The 23,153-nt window shown below is 43.2% G+C and overlaps 1 protein-coding gene across 7 annotated transcripts in view; it reads right to left on the bottom strand.

The window, feature by feature from the left end:
• Positions 1-1,807: 1,807 nt before the first annotated feature.
• mast3b (microtubule associated serine/threonine kinase 3b) overlaps positions 1,808-23,153 on the bottom strand; it is a 64,288-nt gene continuing 42,942 nt past the window's right edge. For 4 of the 7 annotated variants that reach the window (XM_021603520.3, XM_021603518.3, XM_090235364.1 and 1 more), the window contains 19 exons: positions 20,621-20,722; positions 20,293-20,425; positions 20,104-20,171; positions 19,163-19,257; positions 18,660-18,868; positions 17,794-17,932; positions 16,317-16,449; positions 15,875-16,040; positions 15,673-15,774; positions 15,335-15,457; positions 14,973-15,085; positions 14,622-14,782; positions 14,230-14,351; positions 13,676-13,885; positions 11,597-11,823; positions 11,358-11,480; positions 11,106-11,242; positions 9,617-9,804; positions 1,808-9,366 (listed from right to left, as the gene is read on the bottom strand). In XM_021603520.3, the coding sequence (XP_021459195.3) occupies positions 8,354-9,366; positions 9,617-9,804; positions 11,106-11,242; positions 11,358-11,480; positions 11,597-11,823; positions 13,676-13,885; positions 14,230-14,351; positions 14,622-14,782; positions 14,973-15,085; positions 15,335-15,457; positions 15,673-15,774; positions 15,875-16,040; positions 16,317-16,449; positions 17,794-17,932; positions 18,660-18,868; positions 19,163-19,257; positions 20,104-20,171; positions 20,293-20,425; positions 20,621-20,722 (3,564 nt within the window). In that variant the 3' untranslated portion in view covers positions 1,808-8,353. The remainder of the gene's footprint in view (positions 9,367-9,616; positions 9,805-11,105; positions 11,243-11,357; positions 11,481-11,596; positions 11,824-13,675; positions 13,886-14,229; positions 14,352-14,621; positions 14,783-14,972; positions 15,086-15,334; positions 15,458-15,672; positions 15,775-15,874; positions 16,041-16,316; positions 16,450-17,793; positions 17,933-18,659; positions 18,869-19,162; positions 19,258-20,103; positions 20,172-20,292; positions 20,426-20,620; positions 20,723-23,153) is intronic. The other 3 variants (XM_021603519.3, XM_090235365.1, XM_090235363.1) reach the window with 1 other exon arrangement.

Consider the following 23,153-nt stretch of genomic DNA (forward strand, 5'->3'; position numbering starts at 1 on the left):
CTGCTCTATTGCCTGTACAAACCCTGGAACTGTGTAATGACAGCGAAGTATTGCGGCACGCGTTGGGTTCAAACTCGGCTTGGTCTGCGATCGGCTCCGAAGTGATTTAAATTAGCCTACAAGTCTTTTTTTAATATGATCAACTGTTACTAATGATCATCGGCAACAACCACATGGCCGTTACGGCGTTTACAGATGAAGCACATGAAAGTAAAGAAAACAATGTAATTAAATTAAATAACAATCTAGGCTAAACCAACTGAAGCGGGCTAAAAGTAAATTGGCAGTTGGATATGTGTGGTCATTAGGCCTACTGACAGTCAATACTGAATATCTACCTTGATAGAAATAGGAAACAGGGAAAGTCGTGGTAGCCGATAATTAAAACGTTTCGAGAGTGTCCATCCCTGCAAGCTAAAAGGCTGTACAATTTAAATTCTGCAAAATGGCACAGTATTTCATAAACTTTACTATTGGAAAGTTGATAAGTTTATATGCTTGCGTTTGCTGCCATATGACTGATTTCACATGTCTCCAGCGATTATAAGGTAAAATGTATCTAAAACAAGTGTCATTTATATTTACAATTCCCTTATCCAAACGGATTACTAGTTTACATAGCTGTTATCGTAAAAAATAATATATATGTTTTTTCCATTTGGTTCGCAATACCTTATTCATGACTTTCTTGCGCGTAAAGGAGGTGGAATTATTAGGGAATTAAGTCAAGGTCAGAAAACTGCGTACAGTATATGTAGACACTTCAGCCACACCTTAATGTATTCGATCTCCACTCAAAACGAATAGCAGGTGAACAGCATGCTATTCTCATGCTTAAATTCAAGCTCACAATAAGCACTGAGAGAAAACAGCATACAAAGGGAATTACGTTCCATTTACACACATGCTTAACTCTGTCTGGAATCACACCTCATGTGAGCAATGAGCATGTGTCTGGTTCGTTTCTCTGTCCTGTTAATGTTGAAGTAGTGAGGTCGGAAAGCGCCCGTTTGGAGATGTCTGATTTCTGACCACCACTATTACTAAGCGGAGCTTCTCAGTCATTTTTGTAACCTTGTGACAATGTTTTTGAGAAACTAAAACGTTATTGAAATGAAACTGTGACGAGACAACTGTGACAACTGGCACGCAGATCGGTAGAAATGGTAGGATAAATTCTTAACTTCCCCAAATGTGAAATGTAACCATGGCCAGTAGAGAGGTAAGGAAAGGGAGCTAGGAAAGGAAATAAGGACATGAAATAGGGAAGGAAGCTAGGAAAGGAGGAAAAGGAAACGATGAAAGGAGAAAAGGAAACTAGGAAAGACTATTAATAAAGGAAAAGAAGGAAAGGAGGAAATTAAGAGGAAAGGAATTAAGGAAATGGAGATAGGAAATGGAGGTATGGAAAGAAAGGAAGTCATCAAAAGGAGGAAGCTAGGACATGAGGGAAGGAAAGGGAAAGGAATCTAGGAACAAAAAGGAGGAGTTCATACATACATTAACCACCGCCATAACCACGGCCAGTAAGGAGGTAAGGAAGGGAGCCAGTAAAGAAGAAAAGGAAGCAAGGAAAGGTGGAAAGAAATCTATGAAAGAAGAGGAGTTCACAAATATGTGGTAGGGATTAAACACGGCCAGTAGATGGCGATAGTATTGCTTTTAGTGACTGGCTAGTTTCGTCACAGGCTGCTGCAGGGCTGCAGCTCCATACTATTGGTCATACCAGCTAAACTTGTGTTGTATGAAGCTTGCTGAACACGCACCAGTTCAAAATAACTTCTTAAACAAAAGATAGGACAATGTGTGCCTTCAATATCAAATGCCATACGGAAACAATTTATTATCAAACCGTTTGGAAACATCAAGTAAAAACACAAAATAGATAAATCTTGACACTTGTACCAAGGATGGCCGGCATCCCTACTTAAACAAAAGCAGACAGATGTTCAAACGAGGCAAAGTGATGTGAGCCTGCAAAATTGTTCGGATTCTCAGGTACACAAGCACTTCTCGGCAAACACATTCAATAGTCCAACCCAACCATAGGCATATTCACATCCTAGCCATCTATTTACTCAACATTTGCTTTTGTTTGAATAGGGCACTAGGCCATACAGTTAGAACCACAAAAAGAAAAACTAGTCAGACAAAACTGGCTTCAAATGAAACAAATATGAACACCACCATACTCTCCATATTCACATAAAATTGACATTATAGCACTGTACCTCCAGTATTTCTAACCCAATCACAGAATTAAACAAAAGGGAAAGAATGAATGTGGACATGTTTTTGCATATGCGTCCATTTGACCCTGTAAGTGTGTGACAATGTGTACAGGTACCCTTGTCTACAACTAAGTCAGCATAGAGGAGTTCCGATAGCAGACAAAATGGAAAATGTGTTAAAATGAGGGTTAAATGCAAGAGAGACAAACCACTGTAGACTAATGGACTAGGCGTAGCCTAACCGTCTAAGCTTCACTCCCAGCCCTCGATGAACCACATGCATCCCCCTTATGACGTAGATGACGAAAGAGATTATTTTACCGCGCAGTGGTGAGAAAGTGAAAAACATTAGACATACACATCCCGAGAGTGGAAGATTTCATCCCAGTACACACAGAAAAAGACCTACAACTATTAGGAAAACAGACCAGTTGTCTATTTGTGGTTCAGGGTATGATGAGTAGGAGTCAGAGGAAAGTGCAAAAGTTGACTTTGCACACAAGTGCTCTATTAGACACACTGTAGAAACCCCAGTACCGGGCTACATAAACCCAGAGTACCATGCAATCAAGTATGATGTGTCCTTGTCTCATGCAGCATGCAGCTAACAAAGGCGTAAACAAGAGAAATGTATCATACTGTATTCTTATAGAACAGTTCGGAAGTTTTACAGTTCCAAAAAGGTACTTGAGTAAAAGCCTTTAAAACGGTGTAGTGTTGAAATGCACAGACTGCAACACAATACCTACACAGTACATAGAAACACAGGATTTACAAAAGACCATTTGTTCAAATTGTACATAGCATGTTCGTTGTAAACAATTCTGACCGGCTTTGCGAGATAGCATGTCCTGGGTATAATTCCATTTCACCACTACCGACTTCTGAGTAGTTCATCAAATCTGAAAATATAGACCTCTTTTGAGGATCTGTTGAGACGTCGAAAGAACATCCCCTCCGCCAACGCTTGATATATACAGACAGTTACATAACAGCAAGTACAAATGGACACAATATCAACCTTCAGAACTACTGTAGTGTAGAAAAGCCCAAAATGGTGGTGTTCAACACAACATCACTAATTGTACAATATGCATTGCAATACTGATGTGATTCCCCAACCAGCTTCATCCTTGAGGCACATTTTTTACAGACATTGTTGTTCACATCGCTTGTGCAACTGGTATGTTGGTATACTCCAAAATATAATAATATTAAGTATAATAATAATGCATATGGCATTAACAGACTCCGATATAAAAATACATAGTGAGGGAAAAAAGTATTTGATCCCCTGCTGATTTTGTACATTTGCCTACTGACAAAGAAATGATCCGTCTATCATTTTAATGGTAGGTTTATTTGAACAGTGAGAGACAGAACAACAACAAAAATCCAGAAAAACGCATGTCAAAAATGTTATAAATTGATTTGCATTTTAATGAGGGAAATAAGTATTTGACCCCTCTGCAAAACATGACTTAGTACTTGGTGGCAAAACCCTTGTTGGCAATCACAGAGGTCAGACGTTTCTCGTAGTTGGCCACCAGGTTTGCAGATCTTCTCCAAGTCATTAAGGTTTCGAGGCTGACGTTTGGCAACTCAAACCTTCAGCTCCCTCCACAGATTGTCTATGGGATTAAGGTCTGGAGACTGGCTAGGCCACTCCAGGACCTTAATGTGCTTCTTCTTGAGTCACTCCTTTGTTGCCTTGGCCATGTGTTTTGGGTCATTGTCATGCTGGAATACCTATCCACGACCCATTTTCAATGCCCTGGCAGAGGGAAGGAGGTTCTCACCCAAGATTTGACGGTACATGGCCCCGTCCACCGTCCCTTTGATGCGGTGAAGTTGTCCTGTCCACTTAGCAGAAAAAACACCCCCAAAGCATAATGTATCCACCTCCATGTTTGACGGTGAGGATGGTGTTCTTGGGGTCATAGGCAGCATTCCTCCTCCTCCAAACACGGCGAGTTGAGTTGATGCCAAAGAGCTCCATTTTGGTCTCATCTGACCACAACACTTTCAATCAGTTGTCCTCTGAATCATTCAGATGTTCATTGGCAAACTTCAGATGGGCATGTATATGTGCTTTCTTGAGCAGGGGGACCTTGCGGGTGCTGCAGGATTTCAGCATTCACGGCGTAGTGTGTTACCAATTGTTTTCTTGGTGACTATGGTCCCAGCTGCCTTGAGATCATTGACAAGATCCTCCCGTGTAGTTCTGGGCTGATTCCTCACCATTCTCATAATCATTGTAACTCCACGAGGTGAGATCTTGCATGGAGCCCCAGGCTGAGGGAGATTGACAGTTCTTTTGTGTTTCTTCCATTTGCGAATTATCGCACCAACTGTTGTCACCTTCTCACCAAGCTGCTTGGCAATGGTTTTGTAGCCCATTCCAGCCTTGTCTACAATCTTGTCCCTGACATCCTTGGAGAGCTCTTTGGTCTTGGCCATGGTGGAGAGTTTGGAATCTGATTGATTGATTGCGTCTGTGGACAGGTGTCTTTTATACAGGTAACAAACTGAGATTAGGAGCACCCTTTAAGAGTGTGCTCCTAATCTCAGCTCGTTACCTGTATAAAAGACACCTGGGAGCCAGACATCTTTCTGATTGAGAGGGGGTCAATTACTTATTTCCCTCATTAAAATGCAAATCAATTTATAAAATTTTTGACATGCATTTTTCTGGATTTTTTTTGTTGTTCAAATAATTGTAATGGTAGGTTCAAATAAACCTACCATTAAAATTATAGACTGATCATTTCTTTGTCAGCTGGCAAACGTACAAAATCAACAGGGGATCAAATACTTTTTTCTCCTCACTGTACATAAATACATGTACAGTACAAAGACATAAAACTATCATCTGTTCCTAATATCTAAGCCCTGGGTTCTGACTGAAGGTACGTGACACTCCTCCATCGTTGCCTCTTCCTTATGTCGTTTACAAAATTCATGTCAAAATATACATTTTCCTTAGTGCACGTTACCCCAATGTAAACATCAACACACAGAAGAAGGAGATGAAAGAGGAATGGGTTTCTTACGCATGGACATTTTCACACGCACACTAGTCATTGTGCTCAAATCTGAGTCTAATACGTAGATAAAAGGTCAAAGGCTGCATTGAGGATCATTTGAAAATATGCACGCGGCTCTTGTGGAAAGCTTCAACGGTTTATCTTTAGCTTGGTGGTGTCACCTGGACAGCTGAATTCTAGGATGTAGCCTAAAAAACAGGTTTGAGAGCAAAACTATCTGTGGCTTATCAAAACAATATCCTGTCAACAATTGCCTCTGTGACAGAGATTAGGTGACAGCATTTGATAGGATTAAAGTTCTATGCTTTAGAAGTACAAGCATTGGCAGCAAGCTCAAATTGCCATGCTACCATGATTTCAGCGAAATCATGTGGTATAAACCCTGTTGTCCATCAGAATCAGTACAGAGAAACCAGGAAACCCAGAAGTGGATGAGGTCGGGATGAACGAACATAATGATGAGGTTATGGCATAATATTGTGCAATATAATCAGCAGGTTTCAAAACGAACTAAACCAATAAGATTGGAAGAAATACCCTCTTTGTGATTTGGGTAAAAATGCTTAGAAATATAAACTAGCAAAATAATTGAAGCATTTGTAAAGGTGACTGCATTTTCTTGCTACTATCAAGCCTGCAAATAAGGGAATAAGAGCTATTTGTCAAAGAAGAAAGGCCCTCATTCCATAAGATATGGGTTAAGAGAACAAAAACAAAACAAATCTGTTTCATGGCAGCTAATACCATTTGTTAGTAATACAATGTCTTCACATCAACCAAAACCTGAACTAGCCACAGTGCATTCGGAAAGTATTCAGACCCCTTGACCTTTTCCACATTTTGTTACGTTACAGCCTTATTCTAAAATGAATTAAATAGTTAAATCTACACACAATACCCCATAATGACAATGCAAAAACAGGTTATTTCAAAACTGATATAATATTTTACATAAATATGCAGACCCTTTACTCAGTACTTTGTTGAAACATCTTTGGTGATTACAGCCTCGATTCTTCTTGGGTATGACCCTACAAGCTTGGCACACCTGTATTTGGGGAGTTTTTCCCATTCTTCTCTGCAGATCCTCTCGAGCACTGTGAAGTTGGATGGGGGGGGCGTCGCCGCACAGCTATTTTCTCTCCAGAGATGTTCGATCGGGTCCAAGTCTGGGCTCTGGCTGGGCCACTCAAGGACATTGAGACTTGTCCTGAAGCCACTCCTGCGTTGTCTTGGCTGTGTGCTTAGGGTCATTGGAGCAGGTTATCATGAAGGATTTCTCTGTACTTTGCTCCGTTCATCTTTCCCTCGATCCTGACTAGTCTCCCACTCCCTGCCGCTGAAAAACATCCCCACAGCATGATGCTGCCACCACCATGCTTCACCGTAGGGATGGTGCCAGGTTTCCTCCAGACGTGACGCTTGGCATTCAGGCCAAAGAGTTCAATCTTGGTTTCATCAGACCAGAGAATCTTGTTTCTCATGGTCTGAGTCCTTTAGGTGCCTTTTGGGAAACACCAAGCGGGCTGTCATGTGCCTTTTACTGAGGAGTGGCTTCTGTCTGGCAGCTCTACCATAAAGGCCTGATTTGGTGGAGTGCTACAGAGATGGTTGTCCTTCTGGAAGGTTCTCCCATCTCAACAGAGGAACTCTGGAGCTCTGTCAGAGTGACCATTGGGTTCTTGGTCACCTCCCTGACCAAGGCCCTTCACCCCCGATTGCTCAGGAAGAGTCATGGTGGTTCCAAACTTCTTCCATTTAAGAATGATGGAGGCCACTGTGTTCTTGGGGAACTTCAATGCTGCAGACATTTTTTGGTAGCCTTCCCCAGATCTGTGCCTCGACACAATTCTCTGTCGGAGCTCTTAGGACAATTCCTTCGACCTCATGGCTTGGTTTTTGCTCTGACTTGCACTGTCAACTGTGATACCTTATATAGACAGGTGTGTGCCTTTCCAAATCATGTCCAATCAATTGAATTTACCACAGGTAGAATCCAATCAAATTGTAGAAACATCAAGGATGATCAATGGAAACAGGATGCACCTGAGCTCAATTTCGAGTCTCATAGCAAAGGGTTTTAATACTTATGTAAATAAGGTATCTGTTTTTTATTTTTAATACATTTGCAACAAAAAAAATCAAAACAGTTTTTGCTTTGTCATTATGGGGTATTGTGTGTAGATTGAGGGGAAAAAAACTATTAAATATTTTTTTAAATAAGTGTGTAAAGTAACAAAATGTGGAAAAAGGGGTCTGAATACTTTACGAATGCACTGTAATTAGTTCAAATAACAATTACCCTGCAGTTTTATATGATTCAAAATATACTTCAAACTGTTCAAGACGCAGTCCGGCATCTTAAGCACAACAAATTCTTAATATATTGTTTGAATTGGATTCGTAACAAATCATACGAATTAAAAAAATTTAAAAAATAAAATTTAAAAAAACGTAATGGATGGCGTTGTACACAATTGGATGATGTAGTACCCGTTTCGGGACCCGTTTTGGCTCGTTAGCACCACTTTCAAAACTACTGGCTGAGATTATACAAAAGCATCACTCAGTCTCAGTAAACGAGCCTAAATCAAAACATGAATGTGTAAAAAATGAATTCCTCTCAAACTACTCACTTCTTTGAACTATTAGCAACTACTCTGTAGAATGTTTTAAAATAGACATAACAACAAAATATATGGACACAAAACATGATTTAACCTTGGCTAGCCACTATCAATTTAACATTTTCCTTTTTTGGCCCCAAAAATCCACTTAGCTTATAAAAGTAATAAATAAGCCCAGGAAATAAAGTGCAATTTATTTCCTAGTGTTACATATTTACAAAACAATATCCTGGATCAAGTGAAATCTACAAAATAAAATCAATGTCGCGATTCGTTTGAGTTCCTTCAGAGGAGAAACACTCTTTTGCCCAAACATTTCCTTCCTTCAACAGTGAGAGTGTCAAGGTGCATCCTTGGAAGATATGTGCTGCATGAAATGATTCAAGGAAATGTCACTTCCTTAGCTTCCCTTTCTGGGGGCTAGAGTCTACTGCGGTATCCAACCTTATCAGAGGCAGTCTTTGTGTAAAGCAGCTGTCGCTTCTGGTGCCTTACTGGAGACGTTCACCGTGAGAGAGACATCCTTAACAAGCTGCTGTGTGCCAACGGTGTTATCTGTAGATTCGGGCTCCTGTCTCTTGCCGTCGTCCTCCTCTCCGTCTGAGCACGGCTCCCAGTCGTCCTGCTCTTCACTCTCCGTCGAGCCCTGCACAGCAATCTGAGGCACCAGGGTGAAGCGTTTCACCTCAGTCACCTCCTCGCTGGGTTGGGACATGGGCGTCCAGGAGGCTGCCCTCTGCTGGAGCCTATTGGCTCCAGGGGCAGTGAGCATCACGGTGAACGTGGGGCTTGTCTTCTGGTCGTCAGACTCGTCAAAGCTCACCTCCTGCACCGCCTCCTGCTTCTTGAAGGAGTCACGGCGTTCCGAAAGGTTGAGCTTCCTCATCACCACCAATTGCTCTGAACGCTCCGCCGCCCAGTCCCTCAACCTCTGGCAGCCCCCGTAACCCCCCAGCAGCCTCCCGTGGTCCCCGAGGTAGGAGACCCCCCCGCCGCAGACCCCCTCCACCTCCACGTCCTCCCCCTCGCTCTGGAAAGGCACCTCCAACGTGTGCCTCCGGTGGGGGTATGACTTCTTGTCAACGTGGTAGGCGCTGGAGAGCCTCTCAGCCGACTGCACCCTCTTTAGGAGGGGAGAGCGGGGCGGCTCTGCGCTGCGGGGGCGCACACAATGGCGGACAATGGTTGGGGGGGACAGAGTCTTGCCACGGACTGTGTGGAAGGTCTTGGTGATGCCAGGGAGGGGAGAAGGGGAGCGCTGGGGCGACAGAGGCTGGGGAGAGGAGTTGCAGGCCAAGGGGGACGGGGGGATGCTGCTGGTGGACTTGCGGCGACCCACCTTGGTGTAACGCTGGATACTTAGCTTGGAGCCCAGGCCATGCAGGGAGCTGGGCCGGATGTGTGCAGCCGGGGAGCTGGGAGAGCTGGAACAGGGAGAAGTGCTCTGTGGAGAGTTTGTGTCTGAGGGAGAGGTAAATACAGTTTACAGTCCACCTCAAAGGGGCTATTGCATTGTCATGGACTAAGAGATATTGCAAGCAAAATGGGGAGATAAAAGCTTAAGTTAGTGGTAACAGTAGTCGTTTTAGTAGTAGCCTAGTAATACAGTAATGACTGTAGCCACAGTAGTAGTAATAGTGACAGTAGTATTAGTAGTCATAGTTACAGTGTCAGTAGCAACATTGCTGCAGGAGCGTGGGCCTTGTCTTACCTGCAGGCTGGTGGTCGGGGGCAGGACTGCGGCAGGGGGTGGAGGGGCCAGGTGATAGGCTGTGTGTGGGGGAGCCTGGCAGGCTCTCGCTGGACGACACAGAGTGGTGCTGCAGTCCAGAGTTGAAGCTGCGGCTGCTGTGAATCACCGTGCTCTGCTTGGACAGCTTCTTCAGGATGCTCCTCCGCCTAGCTCAGTCAGTGGTTACAAAGAGTTATGAAGGGGTTGCGAAGGGTTTCGAAGGGTAAATAGAGCCAAAACATTATTATTATAGTACGTGATTCACAGCCCAAGAGTTTTTTTTCTGAAAATGTATGCTGTAAAAGGATTATGAGGATAATTTGGTTTTCTAATTGATCGGGGATAGGTCAACTTGTTTCACAATGATGATAGAAATGAGAGGGAATACTCTGTGCAGTAAGGAGGTCTTCTACAGTATACCTTACGTTTCTTAGCCTAAAGTCAAGGCTTAGATTTCTTACTCCATTTTGAAAAAAAGGCAACACTGGTGAGGTACGCAGTTTGTTGTCATCCATGCGGTAGTGTGTTGTGTGTAGTGATCTCGATTGAACACTGGGGGGAGATTCACGTCGACGGGCGTCAAGTTTGTATGTGTCCACATCACTAAGGATCTATCATGGTCCACACACCAACACATGCCTCTTCCCCCTCAGGAGACTGAAAAGATTTGGCTAAGATCCTCAAAAATGTTATACAGCTGCACCATTGAGAGCATCTTGACTGGCTGCGTCACCGCTTGGTATGGCAACTGCATGGCATCCGACCGCAGGGCGATAGAGGCTTGTGCGTATGGACCAGTACATCACTGGGGCCGAGCTTCCTGCCATCCAGGACCACTATACTAGGCAATGTCAGAGGAAGGCCCTAAAGACTCCAGCCAATCAATTAAAGTCTGGAACCAACAGGACCCTGAACAGCTTCTATCCCCAAGCCATAAGACTGCTAAATAGTTAGTTAAAAAGTTTACCAAATTGCTACTCGGACTATCTGCATTGGCCCTTTTTGCATGAACCCTTTGGACTCGTCACATACACTGCTGCTACTGTCACTTTATTCCTAGTTAAATGTACATATATAGCTCAATTACTTTGTACCCTTGCACATTGACTCGGTACTGGTACCTTGTGTATATAGCCAAGTTATCGTTAACCATTGTGTATCTATTATTACGCAAATACTTTTCTATTATTTCTCTGTTTTATTTCTCTCTGCATTGTTGGGAAGGGCCGGTGGGTAAACATTTTTCTGTTAGTCTACACCTGTTGCTTACGAAGCATGTAACAAATACAATTTGACTCGATTTGGAATAGTGACTTTTGCAGTACGACTCTTGCTGGATGTACTTATATAAATGTTTTGATACAGTATCAACCCCCACCAGGTTAATATATCATAACAATGGCAATACGGCAGCAATATTCCATCAAATTAAATGAGCACAAAAACACATCTAAATATTTTCCCTCACCTGTCCTGATTGTCCCTTCTTTTGCTCTTCTTGCAGCGTCTTGCCATCTTTCCCTTGTGGCTGGTCTTTCGAGCCGGCCCAACCTTGATAGACGTGTTCTCCAATGCCGTAGTCTGAAGGGCCACCTTGCCGCCACTCTGTTGGTGTTTCACAAAAAAAAACTATGAAGGATTGGCTCTTCTAATATCTCCAACAGTGTTGTTATAGGTTGACAATAGGTATAGGCTCTAGGGTGTGTATTGTTTTATATACCTTCAGAAGCAGCTCCATCATCTCTGTGTGGACCAGACCCTGCACGGACTCTCCGTTCACGTGAGTGATGAGGTCACCAGCCCTCAGTCCTGCCTCGTGGGCTGGGCTGCCATCTTCAACACTCTGTAAAACAAGTGTTTTTTTTATTATCACAATTCCTCAGTCTTTGTGGGTTGATGCCGCCTTTTATTGTGTAACTATTGGCTAATTCTGGAGCAGGATAGAATAGCGACACTCACCGAGACCATGTGGTGCACCGTGTAAACGTCGCTGTCGCCCATATAGACGCGGATGGCCTGCATGGTGAAGCCGTATTTCTTCCCTGAGCTGTGGATGACGATGGGTGGCCGCAGGCTTCTGAGGCTAAGCGACAGGTCACGGCTGGGGGACGAATCGCGGGACGAATGATTGGAGGAGAGCGAGCGCGAAGAGATGGGGCTGGGCTGGAGGCCGCTGGGCATATCATCTGGAATGGTACACAAAGGATGAGTTCAAGTTCAAGAAATGAGAAAAGGCATGGGGCAATGGTTGTATTTAGAACAAGAGCCTGCTCTTGTTTAGCATTTACAATCAACTTAATAACAGCCATTAGCTCTGTACAAACACACCTGCCATACCATACCCTATTCAGCGATATCTGCCCGCTGGGCACTAGTAACCCTGTATGACTAACTTACACTATATATACAAAAGCATGTGGACACCCCTTCAAATTAGTGGATTTGGCCCGTTGCTGACAGCTGCATGAAATCGAACACACAGCCATGTAATCTCCATTGACAAACATTAGCAGTAGAATGGCCTTACTGAAGAGCTCAGTGACTTTCAACGTGGCACCGTCAAAGGATGCCACCTTTCCAACAAGTCAGTTTGTCAATGTTATTCCCTGCTAGAGCTGCCCTGGTCAACTGTAAGTGCTGTTATTTTGAAGTGGAAACCTCTAGGAGCAACAACGGCTCAGCCGCGAAGTGGTAGGCCACACAAGCGTGCTGAACTGCTTCACGCATAAAAATAGCCTGTCCTCGGTTGCAACACTCACTACTGAGTCCCAAACTGCCTCTGGAATCAACGTCAGCTCATTAACTGTTCTTCAGGAGCTTCATGAAATGGGTTTCCATGGCCGAGCAGCCGCACACAAGCCTAATATCACCATGCGCAATGCCAAGGGTCGCCTGGAATGGTGTAAAGCTCACCACCATTGGACTCTGGAGCAATAGAAACGCGTTCTCTTGAGTGACGAATCGCGCTTCACCATCTGGCAATTCGGCGGATTAACTTGGGTTAGGCGGATGCCAGGAGAACGCTACCAGTCACAATTCATAATGCCAACTGTAAAGTTTGGTGGAGGAGGAATAATAGTGTGGGGATGTTTTTCATGGTTCGGGCTAGGCCCCTTAGTTCCAGTGAAGGGAAATCATAACGCAACAGCATTCAATGACATTCTAGACTATTCTGTGCTTCCAGCTTTGTGGCAACAGTTTGGGAAAGGGCCTGTCCTGTTTCAGCATGACAATCCCCCGTGCACAAAGTGAGGCCAAAAAAATCACCAATTCCGTAGGAGCGAACAGGGCCGTGTGCACTCTGACAGAGATGGGCTATTTATGAACTCAGGTTTGATCACTAGTTTCTCCTGGCATCTGTGGCGCTGCTTTCCTGTGCTAGTCTACAAGCCATATGCACTGTAAGCCAAACATCTGGACAGATTTCCTATCTTTTCATTCAAAATCTTTCTCTCGAGCCGCCAGTTCTGGTTGTAGACCACACGTACACAGACACATAGAAATGTATAGAGGGCACACTTGCCACTACACGGGAAAGCCCTCCATGGGCTTTGTTTTCACATAAGTGATCAATGGCAAAGATCAATGGCAAAGATGACTCTGGATCGATCAGAAGGTTGTGTGTTTGATCCCAGTCGTGGACACTGGTTTTACATGTTTTCTTTTAAAACCCATTCCAAACTTTACCTTAACCCTTAACTTCGAAATTTGATGTTTGGAGAAATGGGCCCACATAGAGCGGCAGGAGTCAACCCAGGGTGTCAAAAACACTCTGAAATTTGGAGCAACGTGGATAAATGTCTAATTCAGCAGTGAGACTGTGAGAGCTTGTTGCCTTTCTATAATCGCTCGAGAACTAACTGAGGAAACAAGTCGAGATCAGATCATGGAAACGTGCCCGTTAGAGATATGATTGTGAAAGTAACGCAAGCTCTGTTTGACAAAGTAACTGTAATAATATTACCCCATTATTTATTATATTACCCCAAAGTAATCTGATTTACGTTACTTTTGTAATGCATTACCCCCAACACAGACCTGCAGTGATGATGAGAGACAGGGCGGAGATGGAGGCAGACTTGGGGACTTTGCTCCCAAGCCTCGGTCTATCTGGTGTCTGTCTATCTGGAGTCTCCAGCTGGTTTCCAAAGCGTTGGGGGGCTCTGTGGTTCCTGGGGGAAGAGTGTTTGGCCCCGGTGCTGTTGCTACGAATCCTGATCCGATGCAGGTTTGACACTACCACCTCAGCTGTAATACACAGGAATAAGGGTTCAAATCAAATGTGTTTGACCAAAAAAGGCCATGTCTGAAGTATCTTTGCAAATAATTTGGTCTGGATGGAAGCTCACTCTAAAGAGAAAGTCACTACACTCTGTGTTTGTGACTAGACTGCTTTTTGTTTTGACGGTTTGCCCTTTGATCAGTCTGCCCCTGGCTTGGTAATGAATCCTCCTATCAACACAAATCTGTTTGTTTTTATGAAGAATGTTTCATGAGAAATGAAATATATTATGTAATATTTCAATTTTTGTTGGTTTCCATTAGGTTGTGGAGACTTGAAGAAGATTGGAGGGGTTTGGGACTGAGCTCACCTTCGTCGTCTGTGGAGAAGGCGAAGCGGGGCATGGTCTCCAGACTGTGGGTGCTGCTCATCACCAGGGGGCTGGTGCCCCTCTCAGAATGGAAGGAATTGGACGAGGCCCGAGGGCGCAGGCTGCAACACATCACCGGCAGTGTCAGTTAGAAGTAGAAGGGGCAATGGTGACATCCTATCTACAGCTAAAATAGTAATTTATGATATGTGCAGCCATTGGTTATGCCCATCCTATTCAGCAAACATTTCTAGACTTTTCGGAACTAATCATCATTTTATGCACTTTTCGCCCACTGTTTTGGAGTGCCTCCAATAAAGACGTGTTTTAACTCTTACACAGGGAATCCGAACAGAAACAGAGCGCTACAAACTCATTCTGTCTCTGCTCACCTGCCCCTGCGATCTTGGTGCTGGCGTTCCTGTCTCTGAATGTCTCCTCCCGGGGAGGGTGTGAAACGCCCATCCCAGCCCTCCTTGTCCTCACTGTGGCTGCGGTCCGATGAGAAGCTCAGGTTGGACGGTGTGGCCAGATGTTCTGTGCTGCTGTACACCTGAAAGCATGGAGTAGCCACGTTAACTACGGTGGTCACGTTTGGTGAACTTGGCACCAACAAAACCTTTTTTTTCTCTTCTCTTTCACAGATTTAAGGAGTGTTCCATTATATTCTATTTACAAAGAACTGCTCAGCAAATTACTGATATTATTGACATTTCTAATATTTGAAAAGGTACGTTCCAAACCTTGCTGAAGCGGTTTGACCAGGAGGAAAACTGACGGATTTCCAGGGAAGACTCTTCATCGTTGGTTTCGTCATCCTCATCTGAGGCCAAATGGTGGTAACGCTCTAAGCGAGCTGAAAACATGACAACACAAAATGAGTGGAACTCAGGAACAGGGACAGTACCATAAAATCCGAACCAGGACATTTAGTGTATTTCAGGAAAACATATAGTTTTCATTAAACACAATTGACTAATGAAAATATCAATAAGAATTAGACAGGCATGAAGAGCAAATATCACTACATCTGTGGAGATATACTGTTAATAGAAATAATGAATCTTTGTCTTTAATAAAAGCACTTATGAAGGACTGCCCGTACTGTCAAAGTAGCTGGTGTCGTCCTCCGCTTCCAGTTGAGGGATGAATTCGGCTTTCAGTCGCAGTAGCCCGTTCCAGTCCACACGTAAGAAAAAGGGGTGTTGTTTTACCTCAGATGCTCCTCCTAGAACAACATTTATTTTTCCGATTACAGTCGTGCGCAAACCTCAGGAAAAATAGCCAACAGCAAAACGTCAGACCAGGATGATGTGACATGAAAAACAAGGCCTCGGGTTCCAATATCTAGACTAGCGCACCACTTAGAACGAAGCAATAGGACATGCATTCTAAGTGGGATGCTAGTATGGACATTGGAACGTAGTTTTGTGGTCTACGAACCTGTCCCCAGGCGCTCCAGAGGGCTCTGCCTCAGCAGCCGTGTGATCATGTCCTGGGCGTCTGCAGGTAAAGCATCATCCCCATCGGGCCAGATGATGTCATCTGTACATCGTGCAAGCAAACGTTAATGAGAGGATCTCCACATTAAACACAATTAAAGAAAGCCTACATACTGTACATATTCCAGCAACGGAATACTTACCACTGACAACCTGCCCAAAGAGTTCCTCGGGCGTGTCCCCAAAGAAGGGCACACATCCAACCAGGAACTCGTACAGGATGACTCCCATGGCCCACCAGTCTACTGGCTTCCCATAGCCCTGTCTCAGTATCACCTCTGGGGCTATGTACTCTGGGGTGCCACACACCTAGAGAACCACACCAATAATATTCAGTTATACTGTAACATTTGCATTGATTTTTGTAACACAATGGAGTTGAGTTACAACAATAGTTATGAGATGGTACACCTATCCTGGGTTGAGTATTTGAACGTATTTGACCTATGCATTTGATCCTGGTGTGAGGATGTGTTCAAAAAAACTTTTCTGGCATTATATTGTTTTCCTATGCCTTATTATGGAGCTGAATGTATTTATAGTGAAAGGACAAATAAAGGGTTAAGCGGTTGACAAGACTCTCACCTGTTTGTCGATGAACTCCCTGGTGTCTTTCTCCATGTGACCCTCGTAAAGGTTAGTGGTCATGTTCATCAGGCCAATTCTGGACAGGCCAAAGTCGGTCAATTTGATGTGGCCCATAGAAGTGATCAACAAGCTGCAAGTGGCATAGAGAGAAATGTTAAAGCTATATTTTCTTTGACTTGAGGTTCACTCTGTGTGCAATAATAGTGGTTAACATGATTTTTTAATGACTACCTCATCTCTGTACTCCACACATAAAATGACATGTAAGGTCCCTGAGTTGAACAGTGCATTTCAAACACAGATTCAATCACAAAGACCAGGGAGGTTTTCCAATGCCTTGCAAAGAAGGGCACCTATTGGCAGAAAAAAAGACATTGAATACCCCTTTGAGCAGGATGAAGTTATTCATCACTATTTGGATGGTGTATCAATACACCCAGTCACTACAAAGATACAGGCGTCCTTCCTAACGCCTAAGTTGCCAGAGAGGAAGGAAACCGCCCAGGGATTTCACCATGAGGCCAATGGTGACTTTAAAACATTAACAGTGTTTAATGGCTGTGATAGAAGAAAACTGAAGAAGGATCAACAACATTGTAGTTGCTACACAATACTAACCTAAATGACAGAGTGAAAAGAAGGAAGCCTGTAGAGAATAAAAATATTCCAAAACATGCATCCTGTTTGCAATAAGGCACTTTAGTAAAACTGAAAAAAATGTGGCCTGAATACAAAGTGTTATGTTTAGTGCAAATCCAATGCAACATATCACTGAGTACCACTCTTCATATTTGTGGCTACATCATGTTATGGGTATGCTTGTCATCGGCAAAGACTAAGGAGTTTTAAAAAATTATAATAATTAAATGTACGGAATAGAGCTAAGCACGTGCAAAATCCTAAAGAAAAAACCTGTTTCAGTCTATTGTTCAACAGACACTGGGAGACAAATTCACCTTTCAGCAGGACAACCACCTAAAACACAAGGCCAAATATACATCTATACTGGAGTTGTTTACCAAGACGACATTGAGTGTTCTTTAGCCCCTAGTTACAGTTTTGACTTAAATTGTCTTGAAAACTTATGGCAAGACTTGAAAATAGCTGTCTAGAAATGATCAACAACCAACTTGAAAGAGCTGAAGAATAAAAAAATAATGTGCAGATATTGTACAATCCTGCTGTGCAAACCTCTTAAGAGACATGCCCAGAAAGACAGCTGTAATCGCTGCCAAAGGTGATTCTAACATGTATCGACTCAGGGGTGTTACAAATTTGCAAAAATGTAGATTTATTTTATTTTCTTCACTTTGTCATTATGGGGTATTGTGGTAGATGGGTGAGGGGGGAAAAAACTATTTAATCCATTTTGAATTCAGGCTGTAACACAACAAAATGTGGAATAAGTCAAGGGGTATGAATACTTTCTGAAGGCACTGCTTGTAAAGAGGTTTAAAGTTTGTTCTGGACTCACTTGTCAGGTTTGAGGTCTCTATGAACAATGCCATAGTTGTGAAGGTATTCCAAGGCCAACACAGTCTCAGCAAAGTACATCCGGGTCATGTCCACGGGAAGGGGGCCCATGTTCTTCAGCAGGTTAGCACAGTCCCCACCTGCAGGAGATAATCAACAGTTATGCTAAAGCTAGGAGAAATCATGGGTGGATCAAATTCGCCTTTCCAACTATACTGAACAAAAATATTATATATATAAACACAACGTGTAAAGTGTTGGTCCCATGTTTCATGAGCTGAAATAAAAGATCCCAGAAATGTTTCATACCCACAGAAAAGCTTATTTCTCTCAAATTTGGTGCACAAATGTGTTTGCTTCCCTGTTAGTGAGCATTTCTCCTTTGCCAAGATAATCCATCCACCTGACAGGTGTGGCATATCAAGAATCTGATTAAACAGCATGATCATTACATAGGTGCACCTTGTGCTGGGGACAATAAACAGTCACTCTATAATGTGCTGTTTTGTCACACAACACAATGCCACAGGAGTATTTCTGTCTGCAATAAAGCCCTTTTGTGTGGAAAAACTCATTCTGATTGGTTGGGCCTGGGAGGGCATAGGTCCATCCACTTTGGAGCCAGGACCAAACAATCAGAATGAGTTTTTCCACACAAAAGGGCTGCGTCCCTACCCAGTCATGTAAAAATCCATAGATTAGAGCCTAATTAATTCATTTCAATTGACGGATTACCTTATATGCACTGTAACTCAGTAAAATCTTCATTGTTGCGTTTATATTTTTGTTCAGTATATTTCCATTCCAACATGACGAACAGAGTCATGATAAACACATCGCTTTTGGGTTAGAATATCATGACATTACCTTCTACATACTCCATCACCATGCACAGGTGCCTGCGGGTCTCAAAGGAGCAGAACATGGAGACCACAAATGGGTTCTCGGCGAAGGTCAGGATGTCCCGCTCCACAAACACCTGCTGGATCTGGTTCCTCAGGACCAGGTTTTGCCTGTTGATCTTCTTCATGGCGAAACGCTGCCGAGTGTCTCTGTGTCGGACCAGGTATACAGCCCTGCCAACCACCACAGTACAGGAGCCGTGTCATACGAGACCTCCACATTGATAATCCATGACTACAGGGACAGTTCAATCCATAAAAGGTGGAATTGTAGTTAATATTCAATAGTTTTCTAAATGTTTACTAACCATGACAGAAGTCTACAGTTGGCATTTTACTGTTAACCTTTAACTGACTATAACTGAGGTGACAGAGTGCATTGATTTCAAATCAACATGATAATAGCTAATTGGGAGTCCATGTTTTCAGTGATCAGCGTGGTTAACCACTTGCCTGTTTAGCTCTTACCCATAGGCTCCATTACTGATGAGCTTGATGGTTTCAAAGTCACTCTCCAGTGGTTTCCTTCGCGTCGGGGTGAGTGCCTGGGGACACTTGTTCTGCTGCAAACAGTGCAAACAATTAGAGAATTAAGAGGCAGCCATTATTCAAAAGGTGCCGGGGGGACCCACTAACCCACTGGTGCCAGTATGATTACATAGCCAGTCTACCAAATAACGTCATGTAAATTAAGCTGCCTATGTTGTTAACTGAAAGTCCAGTTTATGTGATTCTGTTGGCAATCTCACACTAAAAACCTAGTACATCACAGGCAAGCTAATGCCCAATTTGCAGTAAGTCATCTTAACGCAATCTCGCTCTGCTACTGGATGGAGCGCACAGGGTTTCACAATGCAAGACAAAATGGAGGAGAGCCTAGTTTCTCGTCCGAGAACGCATTTATTTTGGGAGATTGCAAAATAGGCCCTTTTCATTCAAGACAGGAGAAACATATTGTTTCAGGTGATAATAAAACATGTTTCGTTGAGTTACTTTTTCCTCAACTTCTTTCTCAAACGTTCTATCAAGTCAAGCAAGCTTACAGAGCAACTAGCTAGCTAACTAAAAGCAAGGCTAGGTTGAAAATACTGTAGCTAGTGATCTCCACCTAAAAATGATTATCAAAAACAAAAGTCATTACCATCACAATAAACTAAAACAGACATATAATATAATTGGCTTAACAGCCAACATTTCTATTAAAATAGTACTCAATTATAGGAATGGGTAACTGTTTACAAGTTGCTAGTTAAAGCCATCGCCGAAAACCACATATATTTTCATATTGTTCTGTGGTTTGGTAACTTCCTATTCTATTGACAGACTCGGGCTGCACTGAAGACGTTGCATAGTTTGACGCAATGCAACGGACTGCTCAGGCGGAATGTGAATGAGGCATAACTCCTTACCTCCACAGACTCATCAGACTCCAATGTCATCGATGGAGCGGACTCATACTGCTCAAGCTGTACCATATCTAAAAGAGCAGGGTAGAAAGATATGATTTAAAAGCAATGCAATGATGTTGATTGGTACTGGATGTCTGTCTCAAGTGCGGGAAATTCAGGTCAATGTTATGGCAAAGGATATACCAATACCTTCGAGGGGGTCGCGAGTCAAGCCCAGTTGGTTGATGATGTAACGTGGAATATCCGTCTTGATGCCCTGGCCCTCTTTGGCATGACCCTCGGCTGCCTCCAGCAGATGATAGAACTCTTCCGGGTCAAATTCCTGCCAATGACATCCAAGGGCCATTAGATTAGATTGGATTAAAGTTAATAAAATCACTTAGTCATGAAAGAGCTTATTGGCGATACAGTGGCTTAAAAACCAGCGACAAAACAGATTAAGAGAGACAGCTTTCCAACGCTCTCAACAGAATCAAATCACATTTTCAATCGGAATGAGATTTCCTCTCCGTCTCACCAGGCACTCGAGCAGCCTCGCCGGTCGGGATATGATGATGAGAATCTTCTTCACCAGCTGGGTGATGACGGATACCTCCTCGCTCTCCGAGCGATCGTACGCCTGAAATGCAAAGCCAAAATGTTATCAGCTTCTGAACAGAGCACAACATGGGAGATGATAAACTTTGTTGATGACGCAGAGAGCTCAAAAACAGAGGAGCCTTTATCTCTCTTTCACCATAGCAAAAGCGCAACCACATAGCATTAAAACCAACATACTACAAGAGCGCAACCACATAGCATTAAAGCCAACATACTACGTTCAAGCCAACCTAGCTACCTGCAGCATGACCACAGAATGCATTACTTGCAGACATAGGCCCTGTCTAGAAAGAAACCCTGGCCCCTAGGCACTTCTGTAGATCTGAGGACTGAATAAATTAAATAGCGATAATTCCACCCAAGTGCTTAGGGGGAAGGGACAATGGGTTGTTCTTTGTTCTTCAGTGGTTAATCAATTCCAGAGAATAAATTGTTCTACAGAACACAAATCAGGAAGCCAATGGATCTTAAGCCCTCGCACTATGCATCATTATTGGCTACCCCAAGCATCACAATCAAGTACCTGGGCGGCAGGTAGCCTAGCGGTTAGTGTTGGCCCAGTAACCAAAAGGGCACTAGTTCGAATCACAGAGCCGACTAGTTGAACAATCTGTTAATGTGCCCTTGAGCAAGGCACTTAACCCTTATTGCTCCAGGGATGCCGTTGATAATGGCTGACCCTGGGCATGACCTCACTCTCTGAGGTCGTCTCAGGGGCAGTTGGAGTATGCAAAAAACACTGTGATGGAAAATTTGATGTGAAGAGACAGCCTTGAAAATGTTAATCTTGTCTTAGCGTCATAAATAATCCTTGGTTCCTGCCTGTGCTTGGTAAAGACATGAGGGGTGGCGACATGACCCCCTCCTTAAGACCATCTGGCAGAATGCCAAGAATATGGTCTATAAGTTAAGATAGGAGACGGTGCCTGTGTAAGCAGTATATAAGAGATCTAACAGGACTGCCCCGGGGGAGCTCACTTCAAACCGGTACTTTAAGCATCTAAGTTTGACTGTGACCTCTCCAGCTTGCTGTCAATAAACAATGATTCATTTAAGATTGACTTCGAGTGTCCTTGTGTAGAATTTCCACGACAACACATTTGAAATAAGACAAATATAAGCAGCCACCAAATTATTATTATATTTTAGTTTGTATACCAGGACCAATAGGGAGAATAGCATTGGCTTTTGATTCGCTGTCCTTCTGAGGCCAGTTGCAAGTGACTGGACAGCTGGGTCACAATGTACAGACACCAGACCTGGGTTCAAATACATGTGTATTTGAGTATTTTCAAATAGTGTGGACAAAATCTACTACTGCTATTTGAAGTATTTGAAAGTATTTTCAAATAATTTCCTATTTAGTCTAATAATTATTAGGTTCAAGTGCATTGGAGTATTTGTATTATTTGTATTTGAAAATACACTGTGTATTTGAGTATTTTCAAATACATGCCAAGACTTTCCTAGTGTATTTCCAAATATTCAACTACTATTATTTTCCAAATAAATTATCTGAATACTTACTTTTAAATGTATGTGAAAGTAATCAAAATAATTGAAATAGTATTTGAACTCAGGTCTGATACACACACACAAAGAGGATGACTAACTACACTGAACAAAAATATAAATGCAAAATGTAAAGTGTTGGTCCCATTTTTTATGAGCTGAAATAAAAGATCCCAGATATGTTCAATATGCACAAAAACATTTTTTTTCAAACATTTTGGGCACAAATTTGTTTACATCTCTGTAAGTGAGCATTTGTCTTTTGCCAAGATAATCCATCTACTTGACAGGTGTGGCATATCAAGAAGCTGATTAAACCACATGATCATTACCCAGGTGCACCTTGAGCTGGGGACAATAGAAGGTCACTCTAAAATGTGCAGTTTTGTCACACAACACAATGCTACAGATGTCTCAAGTAGAGAGAGCGTGCAATTGGTATGCTGACTGCAGGAATGTCCACCAGAGCTGTTGCCAGATAATTGAATGTTAATTTCTCTACAATAAGCCACCTCCAACGTCATTTTAGAGAATATTTCAGTATGCCCAACTGTCCTCACAACCACAGAACACGTGCATGACGTCGTGTGGGAGAGTGGTTTGCTCAACGTTATGAACAGGGTGCCCCATGAATGCACAGAGATACTGTGACGAGATCCTGAGGCCCATTGTCGTGCCATTCATCTGCCGCCAGATGTGTTTCAGCATGATAATGCATGGCCCCATGTCGCAAGGATCTGTACACAATTCCTGGAAGCTGAAAATGTCCCAGTTCTTCCGTGGCCTGCATACTCACTAGACATGTCACCCATTGATCAAGCTTGGGACGCTCTGGATCGACGAGTAAGGAAGCGTGTTCAAGTTCCCGGCAACTGCTCCGCCCACAACTGTAAGGCTCTCCAGAGGGTAGTGAGGTCTGCACAACGCATCACCGAGGG

Source organism: Oncorhynchus mykiss, chromosome 5 (assembly GCF_057628025.1).
Source record: "Oncorhynchus mykiss isolate SJ-2025 chromosome 5, ASM5762802v1, whole genome shotgun sequence".
In the NCBI taxonomy this organism is placed as follows: Eukaryota; Metazoa; Chordata; class Actinopteri; order Salmoniformes; family Salmonidae; genus Oncorhynchus; species Oncorhynchus mykiss.